General features: G+C 41.5%; 2 protein-coding genes, 1 long non-coding RNA gene and 1 other non-coding gene across 4 annotated transcripts; 3 read left to right on the plus strand and 1 right to left on the minus strand.

The window, feature by feature from the left end:
* On the plus strand, window positions 293–363 carry TRNAG-GCC. The gene has a single exon. It is a non-coding gene; the product is annotated as a tRNA-Gly (tRNA).
* On the plus strand, window positions 7,157–11,759 carry LOC8081172 (glucan endo-1,3-beta-glucosidase 8). The gene is made up of 2 exons (XM_002459343.2): window positions 7,157–7,978; window positions 10,431–11,759. The coding sequence occupies exons 1-2, from the start codon at window positions 7,629–7,631 to the stop codon at window positions 11,551–11,553; spliced, it is 1,473 nt and encodes a 490-aa protein (XP_002459388.1). The 5' UTR covers window positions 7,157–7,628; the 3' UTR covers window positions 11,554–11,759.
* On the plus strand, window positions 13,071–14,404 carry LOC110432443. Its single transcript, XR_002449896.1, has 2 exons — window positions 13,071–14,018; window positions 14,147–14,404. It is a non-coding gene; the product is annotated as an uncharacterized LOC110432443 (long non-coding RNA).
* Window positions 14,956–17,294, minus strand: LOC110433026 (zinc finger A20 and AN1 domain-containing stress-associated protein 9-like). Its single transcript, XM_021454598.1, has 2 exons — window positions 17,025–17,294; window positions 14,956–16,314 (listed from the first exon to the last, which is right to left on the minus strand). The coding sequence occupies exons 1-2, from the start codon at window positions 17,135–17,137 to the stop codon at window positions 15,864–15,866; spliced, it is 564 nt and encodes a 187-aa protein (XP_021310273.1). The 5' UTR covers window positions 17,138–17,294; the 3' UTR covers window positions 14,956–15,863.

Here is a 19,495-nt window from a genome sequence, read left to right on the forward strand (position 1 = left end):
ATAAATATTATCCGATCCTAGACTAACTAGGCTCAAAAGATTCGTCTCGCAAATTACTGGTAAACTATGCAATTAGTTATTTTTTTTATCTATATTTAGTGTTTTATGCATGTGCTGCAAGATTCGATGTGATGAAGAATGTAAAAAATTTTACAAAATAATTTAGAAATTAAACAAGGCTATAGTGGAGGTGGGCTAGCCCCATTCTGCTCAAAAAAAAGTGCCGCATCCCTCGATTTTCTTCGCCTTGGAGCATACGTCTACAAAAAGACCATTCCGAAGATCCATCAAAGCACCTGTGGTCTAGTGGTAGAATAGTACCCTGCCACGGTACAGACCCGGGTTTGATTCCAGGCTGGTGCATTTTTTGTATTTTTTTCCCCCATTCCCTCTCTCCCCTGTCTGCTTTTAGCACTTTGGTTTGTTTAGTTCTAAAATTTTTGGTAAAATGTGAATAGTACTAATTTTGTTTGTATTTGACAAATATTGTCCAATCGTGAACTAACTAGGCTCAAAAGATTCGTCTCGTCACTTCCGACCAAACTGTGTAATTAGTTTTTATTTTCGTCTATATTTAATACTTCATGCATACCTCTAAAGATTCGATGTGATGGGGAATCTGAAAAATTTTGCAAAATTTTTTAGGAACTAAACAAGGCCTAATTGAATTTGATGCTGTTGGTCTTCTCGCGTTCCCATTTTTTTGTTCACAGTCATAATCGCAGCACATGCACAGGACAGTAGGCATCACATAGTTAAGTTCAGGTTGAGGTTTGCACTTTGCAGCTACATCCAGTTTCAGTAGCACAGTAGCAGCAGACTTCCGATCCCTTCTTCCGTAGTTCCATGCAAATGCAAACATCATGCTCGTACAACAGCCTAGTTAAATTGTGAGATCTAGCCATTATGTAAAATAGAAAGTTCAACCTAGCTAAATTGGAAAACACATATAGAAAGCAGGACTCGCTAGGCAAATATGGCCAGCGAGAAAGGTGGGATACACAGTTAGAAAAAATAGAAAACAATATAGACAAGTTGTTGGAATGCTTTTTTGAAGCACAATAGCTATAAATAGCTTTTTTGAATACATTTACTTAGTCTGTTGGAGTTGTTCGTAGTGAGTATTTGGGACTATTTTGTTTCATGTTTTGAGCTGTGTCAAGCGGTCTCATCTCCACGTATTATGTTCGGAGAAAAATAGTAAAGTTGTGAGCATCTAAAGAAGTGCTTAATTAATTCTCTTGTGGAGCTACTCTGTAGCGTAGTTTGTAGAACTTATAAATGAAGATGTAATCGAAGCGGTTTGCACTTTGCGGTTTGCACAGACTTGGCAGTTAGCATTTTTTATGTGATAAAGAATCTTGAAAAAAATGAATTAAACAACCATGATTGAACTAAACAAGCATGTGTATGATTGGATAATATTTGGATAATATTTGGTACACGACCTCGATCGCTCTCGAGCAGCCGTCAACATCACGCGCGCGTGTACCACCTCCCGCTGCCGGGCTGCTGCGCGTACCAAGCCAGCGGACAGTGGTGTTTGTTGAACGCAGTTTTTTTTACTCTATATGCTGGGCATTGCTTATCTACATCGTTGAATATGCATCGAGATGTGTGAAACAGTGGAGAAAAGTATAAACACAGTTGAGAGAAGTGCAGCAGCACGAATCTTAGAGCACATTTGGATGGTCCAGATAAGCAATGCTGAGCATGTACATGCTGCATTGTATTATTGGGTGTTTGTCTGGTGATAGGCTGCTGAGCGCTGATTATGCCCCGCTCGAGGTAGAACGAAAAAAAAGAAACTGAGGTATGGTTTAGATCTATTTTTTATTAACATTGTAGCATCTTTGTTTATATTTAATAATTATTTTTTTCTATTGTGAACTGGTATCCATAGTATTTTGTATCAGCTACCAATTGCTTTCTAAAAAGCAGAGAATGTTTCCTCCTTCTAAAAAAACTAAAGATTAACTAAGCTTAGAAGATTTATCTCGCAAATTACAGATAAACTATACAGTTAGTTATTTTTTATTTATATTTAATGTTCTATATATGTGTCGTAAGATTTAATATGATGAGAAATCTTGAAAAAACTTTAGATTTTGAGGTGACCTAAACAAGGCCTAAGAGCAACTCCAGCAGAGTCCTTACTTAAGCCTCAATAGCTAAATATGAGTGTCGAGACTAAAAACATTACTCCAGTAGGATCCCTACTTCAGACCTCATATTTAGTTGGACATTCATATTTCTCCACCAGACACCAATCTTGTTGACCCAACAGGACAACCCCCATCCTCCACCGCATGTCCAGCCCCAACTCTCTCTCTCTCTCTCTTCTCTTGTATATGCACGACACTCTACGGTCACTGACTCGATCCTCCAAGAAAGAGGGAAAAAAAAGGAGACAATAACTAGTGGTTTATTTCTGTCATTCTCTCCGAAATAGGTTTGAGGACCAAAATTTTTGAGTGTTATTGTTGGAGTCGAAACAAAAAAAACTAAATCCCAAAGAGTAGGTGGAGCACCTAAATTAAAAATAGAGGCTTTATTTTTGGGCTCTGGAGTTGTTGTAAGAACATATTATGCACGGTCTACACGGATTCCACGTGGGAGGCGTTATATCTCACGGGCGGGCACGGTAGGTTAGTTCCACGTGTGCAAGGACACGAGTGGGGTCGGTCGTTAGATGGGCCTCCCTAGCGGCGGCTAGCGCTATTTCCCGACGCATGCACCATGCACGAAAGGCATCTTGACACACATTTGGGACTTGTTTAGTTCCCAAAAAATTTTGCAAAATTTTTCAGATTTTCCGTCACATCGAATTTTTAGACACATGCATGAAGTACTAAATATAGATAAAAATAAAAACTAATTGTACAGTTTGGTCGGAATTGACGAGACAAATCTTTTGAGCCTAGTTAGTCCATGATTGGACAATATTTGTCAAATACAAATGAAAAAGCTACAGTGTCCATTTTGCAAAATATTTTGGAACTAAACAAGGCCCTGTTTGCCACGTTTTTTTTTCATGGCTACCATGTTTCGTTTTGCCACATTTTTGTGATATAAGAAAATCCACTATCTAACGTTAGGCAAACTTAGGGACAAAAGTTAAATCTACAACAGACGAGACAAGTGACTAAAAAGTCAGACCCACTAATAAGTTTCAATGGTAACCGAACACTGTCTAAGAAAACCATGGTTATCTAAGTTTGTTGTAGACACTTAGACCTTCCGTGTAATATGCTAATGGTACTATAAATAAATACCCTCTCCATCCCAAATTGTAAGTCATTCAAAGAATTTTGGAAAGTTAAAACATTTCCACGTTTGACCAAAATTATAGAGAGAAATACTAAGATTTGTAACATAAAGTGAGTATATTATAAGATATAATTAAGAAAGAATCTAATGATACTTAGTTGGTATCATAATAATAATTATTTTATCATATAAATTTAATCAAACTTAGAAAAATTTGACTCTCAAAGATTTTTGGAATGACTATAATTTGGAATGGAGGGAGTCCTAATCTATTACAAAGAATAGTGTACTACTCTTCTTGGAATTGGAATGCAGGGATAGACGTCACCTACTAGGCCCCACGAGGCCACGATACAAGTGAAACAAATAAAATAAACAACTATAGAGTCGATGGCTTAAGAAATGGTAGGAGACGAAAAACGTTCATGTGTTTTGTTCTGATTTGTTTAGTGAGTGGGCAAAGGCCCTTGTATGTTCATAGCTCTTAGTTTTTTCTGGCTTGGGTATCGATAGTTATACATAGTTTTATTCGTTTGAACTTATTTGCCGAATTTATCAGTCATTTAGCAGTGATTCCTTTCACAACAAATCAACGAATAATACTTTTATTTATGATTTTTCAGACAAGCGAACCAGCTGTGTGCAAAATAGCCTCGGTTCATTTAGAGTACCACTCCAAGCCAACAATATAGAAGGCCTTAGGTTGCAATCCAAATATGTCCATGTGAGCTGCAGCACTCTCTCCCTTCTAAGGGGCAAACCCCCTTTCGTCCACAAAGTTAATCTCATGGTTCTCATCTCATCTCATCTTCTTTCATTCTTTTCTCCACCAATTCATTGTAAAAGCACATAAGCAATACATGTCCCAACTTTTTGGGTGGCACCATTGGCGTTGTCTCGGTTGCCACTGTCATGTAATTGCAAGATGAATATCTCGGTTTGAAACATTTTTAAGTTGAGCTGTTTGCCTTTTATTAGCTCAATTCAATACTACTATGAAGATAAATTTGCTCTTGAAGGCACAAAGGGGGAAAAATATGTGATTGTCAATTGCCATAGCACTTCATGCATGTGAACATGTTCGGGAACCTATTGAGTTGGAACAAAATATATAGTACCGCCCTTTGTCCCAAATTCAGTAGTATTTTAACTTTTCTACGTACATAACATTTACTATGTTTGTTTCAAAAAAACATTTACTATATACTCCCTCCGTCCCAAATTAAGTCATTCCAAAATTCTTGGAGAGTCAAAACATTTTTAGTTTGACCAAATTTATATAAAATTATAAAGATTTATGACATTAAATAGATATATTATGAAAATATAATTAATGAAGAACCTAATGATACTTAGATGTTATTATAAATGTTACTATCTTATGATATAAATTTTGTCAAACTTGAGATTGTTTGACTCTCTAAGATTCTTGGAATGATTTATAATTTAGAATGGAGGGAGTACCTAGATATATGATATGTCTAGATATATGATGAAAGTTGTGTATTTAGAAAACCCAAAACGACCAATAAATTGGAATGGATGGTAAGACCATCCACGATAAATTTGTCTATGTCAGCTTGCACTTGCTACTACACAAATAATTTTACAAAGTGGTGTGATTTTATTAAGGCCAGTCTCAATGCATAGTTTCATGGTACACTTACCAAAACTATAAACTAGGTAACCGAGCCACAAGAGTTTCATGGGGATGAAACTCCTCTCTCATTTGATGAAACTCATTCATTTAATGACCCTGCCAAGTCAGCAATTTTGCTTATGTGGCACCCTATTTAATATGCATGACACTCTCATAAAACATGCATTGAGACTAGCCTAACAGGCACAAGCGAGCTAGGCAGCCGCCTCCATTAATAGATGGCAGGACTACTGGCTAAGTGTCTGCCTTAGGACTAGGGCCTTATTTACTTCCACCTCAAAACCTAAAATTTTTCAAGATTCTTCCTCACATCGAATCTTTAGACGCATGAATGAAGTATAAAATATAGATGGAAATAAAAACTAATTACACAGTTTAGTGGAAATGTACGAGACGAATCTTTTGAACCTAGTTATTCTATGGTTGGACAATAATTACCACAAACAAACGAAAGTACTACAGTGTCGCGTTTTTTTTTTCAGGAACTAAACACGGCCTAGGAGATTGGACTATGGATACTTGGTGACCGTATGAATGTCCATGACCAAGATGTTGTCTTATCGCTAGGCCTGGGCAAATTACCCGATACCCATTACCCGTACCCGAATTACCCGAACCCGGACCCGAATTACCCGAACCCGAGGTACCTGATCCTAAATTCGGATAGCGATTTTGATTACCCGAAATTAGTTTGGGTAATTCGGGTAATATCCCCCGGTACCCGAACTACCCGAATTACCCAAATATTTGTCTACATGTTTGTATTTATCATGTGTTGTTAGTTAAATATTAGAATTTATCAGTTTATTAGAACATAATTCTCTTTGTTTGAACAAGTGACAGTAATATATTATTCTCTACAAAATGCTATTGAAATTCTATACAAATTGCTGCTGAAATTATATATAAATTGCTATTGAAATTTTGTATAGTGTGTTGTGTTTTGAAAATTCGGGTAAATCGGGAATACCCGAACCCGAACCCGAATTATCGGGTACCCAAATTTGCGGGTAGTGTTTTTTCAGGACTAATATCGGGTAACAATTTTCATTACCCGAAGTTTAAATTACCCGAATTACCCGACCCGAAAAAATCGGGTAACCCGAATGCCCAGGCTTACTTATCGCCTATCACATCAAATATTTGGACACATGCATAAAGTATTAAATATAAATTATTTATAAAACTAAAAATACAACTACAAAATAATTTGCAAGACGATTTTTTCAAGCCCAATTAACCTATGATTAAACACTAATCACATTTGATGTTGTCTTGTAGTTATTACAACTCCCCGACGTAGTAGCATTTGATGTTGCCTTGTAATTATTATAACAATGCATTGTTTTAACGAGGAATTATGATAAGATACTCTTTGATATGTACTCCCTCCATCCTAAAAAGAGTGACATTTTTTACTTTTACAAATCATGTTTGACCGTTCGTCTTATTCAAAAAATATATGTAAATTATAAAACAAATAAATCATATGTAAAGTATCTTTAATGATAAAATAAATATTAACAAAAATATATAATATTTATGTAAAAAGATTAAATAAGATAAATTATCAAATAAAATGTCTAAAATTCTAAAACGACACTTTTTTTAGGACGGAGGGAGTATAAACCAACTTTGGCCACACAGTCATGTTTGCATAAAAGGTGTTCCTTAAAAGGAAAAAAACCGAAACATCGAATCAAATTCAAGGGTTTTAAGAAAGCTAAATTACACAACGGGCGACTGCCACCGCTAGTCCTACTGGCTACTGTGCGTCTGTGCTATTGCCTTGACAAGATGAAAAAAGTTTTTGGATTTTGACACTATATTATTTTTGTTTTTTATTTGACAAACATTGTTCAATCATAGAGTAACTAGGTTTAAAAGATTCGTCTTGCGATTTACAGGTAAACTGTGTAATTAGTTTTTATTTTTATTTTTATTTAATTCTTCATATATGTGCCGCAAGATTCGACATGATAGAGAATCTTGAAAAAATTTTAGTTTTTGATGAACTAAACAAGCCAGCGTGGCACCTGAAAATTCCTTTAAAAAAAAGGCACACGAAAATTCAACTTTATGCCGAAACAAAAAGGCACCGCGTCAGCAGCACGAGTGGCACGTCATCCACCGCCCCCACCATACCAAAAAGAAAAAGGAAAAATTCACGCGCACGCTCCACGCAAAATGACCGGAACGCCCTTCCTTCCTTCCAAGAATCCCAGCCAATAGCCGTACAAAGCTTGCCAGAAGTGCAGAGCTCTGGGCGCCAGCTCGTGTCGCTCGCTGCCTGCCGCTCTGCCTCTCCGTCCTTCCTCCCTCCTTCCCTCCTTGATTCTCGTGCGCCGGCGGCGTCCCCTCCCCTGCTCGCTGTCGCTGGATTCAAAAAATTTGAACCTTTCCTCCCCGCTCTATCGACCCCAACTCCGTCGCCGTCGACTCTGCTGCTCTTGCCCGCCACCGACCGCGACGTCTGTGGCCAGCCCCAATCCGCGGCGTCTCACCGGCCCGATTCCAGCAGCTTCCCTTCGTCCCCACCACCTCCTTCTTCTCGGAGCCGCTGGAGCTCCGAGCCTCCGACCCAAAATTCCACTAGCGTTCTCTCTTGCCAACAAGGTTACTCCGTTACTGTGCGGCGGCGCGGGCCGGAAATCGCCCTGTCACCAGCCCCAAGGGCGGCGGCTCGCATTGCGGCCTGATGGCGGCGAGGCTCGCCGCGGCGTCGGCGGCGCTTGCGCTGGCGCTGGTAGGGATGTGCTGCGCGGCGGGGCCGGCGACAGCGCTGGGGATGAACTGGGGCACGCAGGCGACGCACCCGCTGCCGCCCAAGGCCGTGGTGCAGGTGCTGCAAGACAACGGCATCAAGAAGGTGAAGCTCTTCGACACCGACCCGGCCGCCATGAGCGCGCTCGCCGGCACCGGCATCGAGGTCATGGTCGCCATCCCCAACAACATGCTCGCCGACCTCGCCGACGACGCGGGAAAGGCTAAGGACTGGGTCAAGCGCAACGTCCGGCGCTACGACTTCGACGGCGGCGTCACCATCAAGTCAGTCAGTCTCTTCCCATCTTCTTCCTCCCTGTATATATCTCTCTCACACACCCCCGCCGCCGTCGCCGCCGCGCGCCATGGATATCGTTCTTTGTCTGCATTGGTCACCGTGACCTCCTCCGACAGTGACTTGTTTCGAATTGCTCTGCTCGTGGGCGCAAAAATAAAGAATCGCTGCCGCGCAAATCATCTGCGACAGATAATCGGATAGCGATGATATCGATATGTTTAGAAATTCATGTGTCCTTTGGCATCAAGCTATCGTCTTGCAAAATCTCAAGAGCATCGCCCAACCATCACGGATGATTCTTCTGGATGAGGTTGGTCGGATGGTGGGGTCGTGGGGACAGCGGTTAGTGGAGGACGGTTGTTGGCAAATTCAGATCCGTTTGGAACATAAGAATTTTCATGAACCCTGAAGAAATTTCACAGGAACCAGCTTCTTTTTAGACAGAAAAAAAATCACAAAAAATATATGAGAAAAAAAATCACATTTTCCGAGACTGTTCGCCGATCTATAAAGCCATGACTATGAGAAAAAAAAAATTATTGAGTGATAAAAAAGTACCGTTTATAAGACAAACGAACGGAGTTGGAGGACATTATCGTATTCAATAGGTCGTGCAGGGCATCACATTTGTCTCTATGGGTTGTAGAGGCCAGATATTTATATCCCTTATTAAAAAAAATTGTCTCCATGGGTCGTTTCCGGGCACGGATAATGCCATAGGAGTACACGCTTGTTATTCTTTGAATATCAGTTGATTGGCATTATTATAATTAATTAAAATAATCCGGTGGTTCATTGACGGTACGGTTGTACCAGCTACCAAGTATACCTCCATATCTTCCTTTGATTTGATCAACTCGTCTAGGATACTTTTGGAACGTGTGAAATTGCTTGTTTTCTTTGGGCTGGTTTTGATCAAGTATCAGCATGGACAATGTCAGAGGATGGTTTGCTTGAATAACAGTTTTTCGATAAGGTAGGTTGGTGGCGGGGCAATTGTGCAGAGCATGGTCTATCATGACTCAATCAATTTGTTTTGTGGCATGTGTTGTGTTGGGACATGGCCAATTCCAGGATGATTGTCACTTTCATTTGTTTTGAGTATTTTTGTGGATAGGTTATATATTGAATTAATTGAACAGTTCGAACAAGTTACTACCAAGTAGTGTAGGATACCTCCATCTCTTCCTTTGATCAACTCGTGTAGGACACGTTTGGAGCGTGGGAAATTGATTTGTTTTCTGTGGGCTGTTTTTGATCAAGCATCAACACGGACAATAATGTAAGAGGGTGGTTTGTTTGAATAACAGTTCATCCAGGAAGTAGGTGGCGGGACATTTTTGCCAAGCATGGTCAATCATGACTCAATCAATTTGTTTGTGGCATGTGTTGTGTTTTGGAACATGCATGGGCAATTCCAGATGATTATCACCTTCACTCGTTTGAATATTTTTGTGGAATTTTAGAATTTCAGATACTGTAGCACTTTCGTTTTTATTTGACAAATATTGTTCAACCATGAATTAACTAGGCTCAAAAGATCCGTCTCACAAATTACATGTAAACTGTGTAATTAGTTTTTGTTTTCGTCTATATTTAATACTCTATGCATGTGCCGTAAGATTCGATGTGACAGAAAATCTAAATTTTTTGGTAGGAACTAAACAAGGCAATCCATCGGACTGTTCGAACAGGGCTAGATGAGTGCTAGTAGCAGTAAGCCCTAAGTACTAACTACCAAGCATGGTGAAACTTGGTTTGGTGGTTTCATTGGGTTTTAAGGCCACATATATATTCAGAACACGAGACATGAAAACAGACAGACACACAGCCCTCCCTTTTAAGCTAGTGGGGGTTGTTGTTGTAAAACATTAAACACATAATTGGAGATTTGAGGATATTGCTTAGAAACAGTGCAACAAAATCGCTATGCACCCATTGAGGTTTCATCCTCCAATCCAACCGGTCGTCCTTTACAGGCTGCAACTTGTTGTCCAGTCCAGCCCACCATCAGGCAGGCGCACCAACTACCTAACCTGATCACAACCAGTGGCAATGTCAGTGAGTGCTGCCTGCTGATCCGACGGAGAAGCCACTCATGTCCCAAATGCCCACTTCTCATTTTCTCTTTAAATTTTTTCTTGTGATGATCTTTTCTTCTAGAACTGTTTTTGTCACCAAGGCGGTGACAGTGAGGTGAAATCTACTGTATCACCAACTCCGAAACGAATTTACCGAAATTATCCACTTTTCATTTCATCCATAACCTTTTCTTGTGATCATCTCAACTTCTGAACTAATGCTAGTTATGTTTGGAATGAACCAAGAATTAAGCGCAGTTTAGCATTTTTCAGGTCTTTTGTTTTTGCAAAAAATAATCACAGAAGATATTTTTAAGCTGCATTTTCGACAAATTATGAATTAAAACTGATCTTGCAGGTATGTGGCCGTGGGCAACGAGCCGTTCCTGGAGTCATACAACGGCTCCTTCATCAACGTCACCTTCCCGGCGCTGGAGAACATCCAGAACGCTCTGAACAACGCCGGCATCGGCGACCGGATCAAAGCCACCGTCCCTCTAAACGCCGACGTGTACAACTCCCCGAAGAACAACCAGGTGCCGTCCGCAGGGCGGTTCCGCGCCGACATCGCCGGCCTGATGACGGACATGGTCAAGTTCCTCGCCAAGAACAACGCGCCCTTCACCGTGAACATCTACCCGTTCCTGAGCCTGTACCTGAACGACAACTTCCCTCTCGACTACGCCTTCTTCGACGGCGGCGCAACGCCGGTGAACGACAACGGCGTGCTCTACACCAACGTGTTCGACGCCAACTTCGACACGCTGGTGGCGGCGCTCAAGGCCGTGGGCCACGGCGACCTGCCCATCGTCGTCGGCGAGGTCGGGTGGCCAACGGACGGCGACAAGCACGCCAAGGCGTCCTACGCGGAGCGATTCTACGCGGGGCTCCTGAAGCGGCTGGCGGCGAACACCGGCACGCCGGCGAGGCCGAACCAGTACACGGAGGTGTACCTGTTCGGGCTCGTCGACGAGGACGCCAAGAGCGTGGCCCCCGGCAGCTTCGAGCGCCACTGGGGCGTGCTCCGGTACGACGGCCAGCCCAAGTTCGCCATGGACCTCGCCGGACAGGGCCGGAACACGATGCTGGTGCCGGCGAAAGGGGTGAAGTACCTTCCCCGGGCGTGGTGCGCGCTGAACCCGAACGCCAAGGATCTCGGCAAGCTCGGTGCCAACATCGACTACGCCTGCACGTTCGCCGACTGCACGCCGCTGGGGTACGGGTCGACGTGCAACGGCATGGACGTCGCCGGCAACGCGTCGTACGCGTTCAACGCGTACTACCAGGTGCAGAACCAGAAGGACGAGGCCTGCGATTTCCAGGGCCTCGCGCTGCCCACCGAGACCGACCCGTCCACGGCGACTTGCAACTTCACCATACAGATCCAGACCGGGGCGGCGGCCATGGCGTCGCTCGGCGCCCGGAGCGCTGGAGCGGCCGCGCTGGTGTTGGCGTTGCTGCAGCTCCTGGCGATGTGGTAGCAGTGCTTGTGTCCACGTGGTTGCCGGAAGAAGAGATCGACGTTGTACGGTTGATTGATTCTGTGCATTTCTTATATGATTCGATTAAAAAACATGCTTTTTATTTGGACCGGAGTAGAGATGTTTGCTTATTTTTCTAGGGTTAACATGTGAATAATTTAATTGATTGGGTATCTATCTATATATATATATCCTATAGAGACAAACCTCACTCAACTACTTGTCTTGCACCTCCTTGCGACACATCATCATCTACTCCTCCATACAATTAAATGTCCACTTACAAATGGATTTAGTAGCAGATGCAGGTACTTACACATGACCATGTAGAGATACGGCTAGTGCTAGCATTATTCTCTCACGTAACTTTCTATCTCTTCCTTTTCGAAAACTGACTACTAATAATTAAGCTTTATATAGATGACTTGATAGGCTACAATAAGACTATATTTATATTTCTACTTTATACCTACGACGACGCGCTGAGAATCATTCTAGTATCTTGTATGTTTAACTGTAATTACTCTAGTTGTTGACTCTATACTAACTCATCTGTGCATAATTGGATTTTCCTTTCTGTCCCTCTTATATTGTGCAAAAAGGGGAACTCATTTGTTCTGAAGTTACCTATTTTGTGACCACTGAAATGTTTGCCATGTAGATTATGCAGATCAAAACAAATTTTCTTGTTCTTATGATCCATTTTTTTTTAGATTTCGATATTGTAGCACTTTCGTTTTTATTTGACAAACATTATCCAAGCATGGAGTAACTAGGCTTAAAAGATTCATCTCGCGATTTACAGATAATTGTGCAATTAATTTTTATTTTTATCTATATTTAATGCTCCATGCATGTGCCGCAAGATTCGATATGACGGAGAATCTTGAAAAGTTTTTAGTTTTTGAGGTGAACTAAACAAGGCTTGTATAGTATTTCTGAAGAACAGCTCAACTTTACTGGCAAAGCTATTTTTTTTTAAAAAAAATAGCTTAATGATCAACTTTCTAGATGAAGCCGAACTACTTTGAAAAAAGTGTTTGGTAAAATAACTTTACAAACTACTTTCTTGGAGAGAAATAAGAGAGAGAGCTGAAATAAGCTACTTTTTTCAGTTTCATTTTAACTCATGTCTTTATGAGAGGAGAAGAAAAAACAACTTCATTTATAAAACTGTTTTAGAAATAAGTGTTCGATAAAAAAAAAAGTTTACAACTGAGTGGTTATCTTTCTACCACAAGTATCACTAAATCTTTGCTTCCACTCGGACCATTCAGCAGGAGGATTCGAACTCAGGGATTTTTCAGACGTGATTATTATTACAATTCTGAATTTGCACACCACCCTGTGCATAGGCCTTACAACATTTGCCCAATGGGCCATGGGCCGCTGGCCCGTTGCCAAGGAAACCACCCACGTGCACGGGCCGACGGCAAGCGAGCCCAGACAGAAACCCTACACGACGGCTGCGACGCCTGCCTACAAATACACGAGGCTGGGAGACCCGCCTCACTCGATCACCCCCGCTTCTGCCGCCGCCGCCGCCGCCGCCGCCGCGCTCTCTGGCAGGCTAGTGTTCTCGCCGCGCTGCCCCCTCCCCGAATAGTTAGCTCTCGATCCGCATCGCCGTCCTATCTCCGAATCGCTAGCTCTGGATCCGCGCTGTTTTCCTTGTCTTGCTTCGTTTGCGTCGCTGCTTGCTTTGTTTGTTTGTTTGTTTTCGGTTTTGATTTGGTTTGCCTAACATTGCAATTGTCCGGCGCTGCATCCGGTGCGGCGGTCAATCTATCCTTAGGCGAGAGCGAACCCAAGGGGAGGGCGCTTTCCTAGCTCTTCTCGCCTGCTTTTTAAGCTCCGGTCTTCCTGCTTTTTTCCCAGGATTCGCCGGTGACAAAGCAGGCAAATTTCTTCTATTTTTTGTTTGTTTGTTTGACTGTTCTTCGGATATGTGGCTAGCGATGGCAATGGCGAGGATGACGAAGAAAATCAATCGGATTCCCATTGATTTCTACGGAAAGATGAGATCTTAACCAGCTACTTCTGATTCGCGATGCCGCTGTCATTTTCTTGTTTCTCTTGGAAGATATTTCTTTGTATATATTTTTCTTTTTCTGTCGATTGATGGCGAGGATGACGAAGAAAATCAATCGGATTCCCATTGATTTCTACGCGAAAGATGAGATCTTAAACCAGCTACTTCTGACCCGCGATGCCGCTGCCATTGACTGCTTCTTAGATGACATTTTTTGTTTTTTTTTTCTTTTTGTTTCTCCTGTGGAGATGGTTGGATACCTGCATGTGATAATCCGTGGAGGCCGGTGATGTGATCAAAATATTTGCTACTCTTGATGGGGCAAGAGCCCCGCTTGATGATCACGAACCACCAAGATCTCTGAGGCCCTCTGTAATCGGTCATGCTCTTTGTTTCTGAATGTTCGAATTAGCCTACAGGGCACTCTTAACAGGTTCCGACAGAACTATTATCATCTGATTAACATTTTTGGAGACGTAAAATTCTCTCTTGAGGCCCTCTGTAATCGGTCATGCTCTTTGTTTCTAAATGTTTGAATTAGCCTACAGACACTCTTAACAGGTTCCGATTCAAGATGACAGAACTATTATCATCTGATTAACATTTTTGGAGACGTAAATTCATCCGGAACAGAAGAGTCAGTCTGCATATTGGTAAAGGCTAGCCGGGATGAAGAAAACCAATCTGTTTTCCTTTAATTTGAACTGTATGGGAGAGCCAGAATGTGGAAAACCAATCTATTTCCTGTTAATTTGAACCTGCTATGTTAAAAAATGTAAATTACCTGCTCCAACCAGTTAGAGAATAACTTTCTTCAAACAAAATGTACCAATATTTATATGATGTTAGGTAGTACACGATCAAAATATTTGCTACTCTTGAGTCTTGATTGGGCAACAGCCAAGAGCTCCCTGTTCCTAATGATCGCCAGGACAGCGATCAACAAAGATATACTTACAGCCAGTTAGCCACAATATCAGGAGACAAAATGCTAAGATTCCAAATCGAGATGAAAGAGTTAATTTGATTTTTCCACCTGTAACCTGAAGTGGTGGAATAAATCGAGACGAAAGAGTTAATTTGAGTTAATTTGATTTTCCACCTGTAACCTGAAGTGAGGCTTTGTTTAGTTATGTCTAAAAACCAAAATTATTTTAATATTTCTAAAATAACTAATTGCACAGTTTATCTATAAATTATCATACAAATCTTTTGAGTCTACTTATTAGTTTATAGTTGGACAATAATTAACAAATAAAAACGAAAGTGTTAGGCCAGTCTCAGTGGGGGTTTCATCACGATGTCATGCATATTTATTAGAGCGCCATGTCAACAAAAGTGTACTTTTTGCATGAAACGAAGAGGAGAGAGAAGGAGGTGAAACTCCGCGGGCGTTGTTTCCCACGCGGTGAAACGGGATGAAATTCCCACTGAGGACTAAATTGTTTCACCATCTTGCATGTGATCCAATTATTTTGCAGTAATTAAATACTTTGCCTAGCCTAGGAAACGTCAAGGTGAAACTCATGCATTGTGGAGGTTGTTTCATTGTTCGTTACATTGATGCTCTGTCAGCAGATTTGTTTTGGAAATAATGCATTGAAACGGGCCACTGAGACTGGCCTTATAGTACCTAAAATCTTTTCACCTCAACTAAACAAGGCCTGATGGAATAAATCAAACGATAACTGTTAATTTGATTTTTCTAAACATTCAGGCAAGCTGTTCCAATTTGTGGAAAAACTTTTTTTAGACAAAAGAAGGATCATATTAGATCATATACATCATTACATTAAAAGCGCTCTAGAATACATAATGTATATTTAGAAACTGATTAACTAAATTATACTCATGCTTTGTATAGTTTCAAATCTTAACTCTAACTTGTATGACTGTATAGATGACTGCATAGACCAAAATGCCTGATAACAAATGGCTAATGAATGACGGCCACCCTGCAGGCGAAGTGGGGAACTTTTTCTTATGTCTACTTCTTTCTACCATAAAAAAATAAGAAAGACTAATTGAAGACTTGATCTACTAGATAACATGTAAGCGAAGTGGAGAAACCCTAACTCTAACTTTAAAAGACTCATCTACTACTAGAGAACTTAAGAACTCGTCTACTAGAAAACTTAAGGAAGGACTAGCAGCGGTGTACAGTACAATGCCGGTGACGATATGTCAATACACCACTTGCGGCTTGCGGGACTTCAGGTCAGAATGCGCGTCTCAGAGAAAACTTCCAGCGGATGAAGCGACGACGATGACCTCGACATCAGATCTTGTTGATCTTGTCGGCCATCACGACGGGGTTCTGCTTGGCGATCTGCTCCCTGGCCGCCGTCTTGTAGTCGAAGGTGCACTGGTGAGAGTCCGTGTAGCGGTGCGTGGAGCAGAAGGTCCCGCCGCAGCGGCACTGGAACCCAGTCAGACCCACCTTCTTGCGGCAGCTCAGGCACCGGTTGCTCGGCGGCTTTGGGTTTGGGGGCTGCTGCTGCTCCTGTGCCGCTGCTTCTTCTGCTTGCTTGTTGTCTACTACGGCTTCGGCAGCGGCGGCGGCGGGAGCATCGTGTAGCTTGATGAAGTCCTTATAGCACTTGGAGCACATCTTGTTTGTCATGCTACTGCCGAAGAAGCCACAATTGTTTATGCACTGAATTGGGGCCTCTCCAGTCTCCTCGGACTCTTGTTTCCAGCTCTCGTGTGCCATTGTTACCAAGAATTGGCTGCAGGGATAAAAGTTCACAGTTCATTAGCAAGAGATGGGTATGCAGACATAAGAAAGCAAATAAGTAATGGCAGAAAGTAAGTAAAGAGTGATAAGAAGACAGAAATACATGATTCAGGTTCGAAAAAAAATTACAACCCTGGAACTATAAATGTTGTGTAGACAGAAACTAAGAGGAAATTACCAGCGCTGGATTGAATTCATATAAAGGATTGCAGCAAATTACAATAATCCTTGTATCCTTTAAAGAATGAGGTTCAGACCATCAGCTAAAAAAAAAACAAATCTGAATTGCAAAGGGGCACACACACACATGAATAATCCCAGGTTAACGATCAACGATGTTTATGCCAATTTTATCGTAACATGTCATTTCTCTCCAAGGTCTTTCAAATAGTTATCTGATAAACACACAGCCTGGATTATTCAGATAAGCAGCAGCTGCAGGCAAAGGGCATGTTAGCAATCAGCACCCAATGCCAAAAGTTGATTCAAATACCAAAGTCAGTGTCCAATGTAAGTTGACTGATTGAAACATCAAAAGTTGCTACCATGATTCTTTATTCCTGACAAGATTAATTAAATTAGCACATACCACCAGGTTGCATATTAAGCTGCAATACTGAAAACAAAACACGATCTTCTTATCTGTCAGCTTATATCAAGCACAAGCAGAGCGAAGTAAAGATCGACAAGCGCATATCCAACCTGCACAGCAGCAATGGTATCGTTAGCCAACAACACACACCCCAGGTCTTGTGTGTCAGGCCGCACCCCAGGTGGCCTCGGGCCAGCCGGCTGAGGGAGCCCGCGGCGGCCATGGAGCTGAGCGGGAGGTCAGTGGAGCAGGGAGCGGCTGTGGTGGTGCTTCGTTCGGTCGCCGGCGATGGCGTCCGCGCCTGTACGTGCGCGCCGAGCGGGAGGAAGAGCGAGCGAGTGCGAGAATGGGAGAGCAGAGACAGAGAGCGGCGCCGGGAGAACGGAGAGCGCTGGGCTCCGTTTCTTGCTGTTCGTAGAGGCGATGTGGCGGGCATGCGAGCAAAGCACGACTGCCTAGGGCCACGCGGCGCGCGGCTTCTGCTCCCGGTCGCTCACGCGTGTCAGCGCGGTTCAGGCGATTCCTCCAGAATATTTTACAAAATTTTTCACATTTACCATCACATTAAATTTTACGACATATATAAATAACTAATTACACAGTTTATCTATAATTTACGAGATAAATCTTTTGAGCCTAGTTAATCTATAATTAGACAATAATTATAAAATACAAACGAAAATACTACTATTTATATTTTACAAAAGAAATTTGGAAGTAAACAAGATCTGATGAGACCTATCTATAGCTGTATGAAATCATGCATCAGGGAGAGAACAGAGTCAATTTGCAAAATCCAAAAGAATTCTGCTAATAGGATGAAGAAAACCAATCTGTTATCCCTTAGATTTGTACTTGCAGTCTACGAAAGAATGCAAATTACCGAGAGGGTCAAACCGTCATGAGTTTGACTATTTGTTTTAAGAAAATGTTTAAAAGTTTATGACGTACCATGTGTTGTTGGATGGCTATAATATTTGCTACTTTTAAGTCTTGATGATGAGCAGGAGCTCCAGATCCTGATGATCACCAACCGACAAGATGTACTGGACTTGTATTATAATATCAGCTAGTAGGATTAAAGATTCCACATTTAACTTGAAGTGATGGAATAAGTTAAGAAAGATGCACTGAATTTAAAGTTGAATTTCTGAACATTCAGGCGAGCAAGGCCTTCCAATTTATGGAATGAATTGAGACTCATAATGCTTTGAAATAGATCTGGTTGAGTTTTTGAACATTTAGGCGAACAAGTAGCCTTCAAATTTGGAAGGACATGGGATCTACTTTGGAAAAAGGAAACAGAAGGCCTGTGTCAAGGAAACATTAATCTGAATGTGCATAGGTGCGCAAAGGACATGGATCTAATAATGCATTTGTACTAGGTTTCACCTAATACAAATGCATTGATGGGTCTGTTGCTGAACATGAAACCCAACCCGAAATGTTTCGGAGACAATTGGATCCAGGCGTGATGTTGGCCCAGACGGGATCGTGTTGGGACTTATTTACGTCTTGTTTAGTTCACCTAAAAATAAAAAACTAGCCATTAATTCATTAGTGGACAAGCATGGACTAGAACGAAGGTTCACGCAATGCATCTAGTTTACTTTTTGTCACGTATCCAAACAACCAGAAAATTGTATTTTTAGCAGCTCAAACAATACGCTTTACAAAACTAACATCCAGAATATTGTTCGTATAAAAATAGCAGCCCAAACAATTGCTTGTTATTTTCATTACCATTTTTCCTTTTTCTCTTTATTTCTCCTAAAATCTAGACGAATTTGCCTTTTTGCTAATTTCATGTAACCAGCCGCCCCGCCGCCGGTTCTGGTTCGTACTTCCTCCACCTTAAATTGTAAGTCATTTCAAGAATCTCGGAGAGTTAAAGTATATCAAGTTTGACCAATATTATAGAAAGAACTATAAACTTTTATGTCATCAAAGAGATATATACTATGAAAATATAAGTAATGAAGAACCTAATGAGACTTACTAGTTGATATCATAAATTTTGTTCTAGGCGATGTAAACAGAGCCTTAATACACCTCTAATTCCACGAGTCAAGATGGTGTTACCATCATTTGCCTCGCCCTCTCGTGATTTCCCTTTCTACTAGTAGTTTCTACCCGTGATAGAGACCCAGCACAGAGCGAAGCTATAAGCGGCTGACACCACGAAAGGCTAAGGGCCTGTTTAGTTTCCCACCCAAAATTTTTTCATCCATCCCATCGAATCTTTGGACACATGTATAGAACATTAAATGTAGATAAAAAAATAAACTAATTACACAGTTTAGTTAAGAATTGTGAGACGAATCTTTTAAGCCTAGTTACTCCATGATTAGCCTTAAGTGCTACAGTAACCCACATATGCTAATGACAGATTAATTATGCTTAATAAATTTGTCTTGCAGTTTCCTGACGAGCTATGTAATTTGTTTTTTTATTAGTTTCTAAAAACCCCTCCCGACATCCTTCCGACACATTCGATGTGACACCCCAAAAAATTTCGTTCCCAATCTAAACAGGCCCTAACACCAGGGAGCATTGCCAGTCAACCCCTCCTCCCATTCCG

Source organism: Sorghum bicolor, chromosome 2 (assembly GCF_000003195.3).
Source record: "Sorghum bicolor cultivar BTx623 chromosome 2, Sorghum_bicolor_NCBIv3, whole genome shotgun sequence".
NCBI lineage: Eukaryota > Viridiplantae > Streptophyta > Magnoliopsida > Poales > Poaceae > Sorghum > Sorghum bicolor.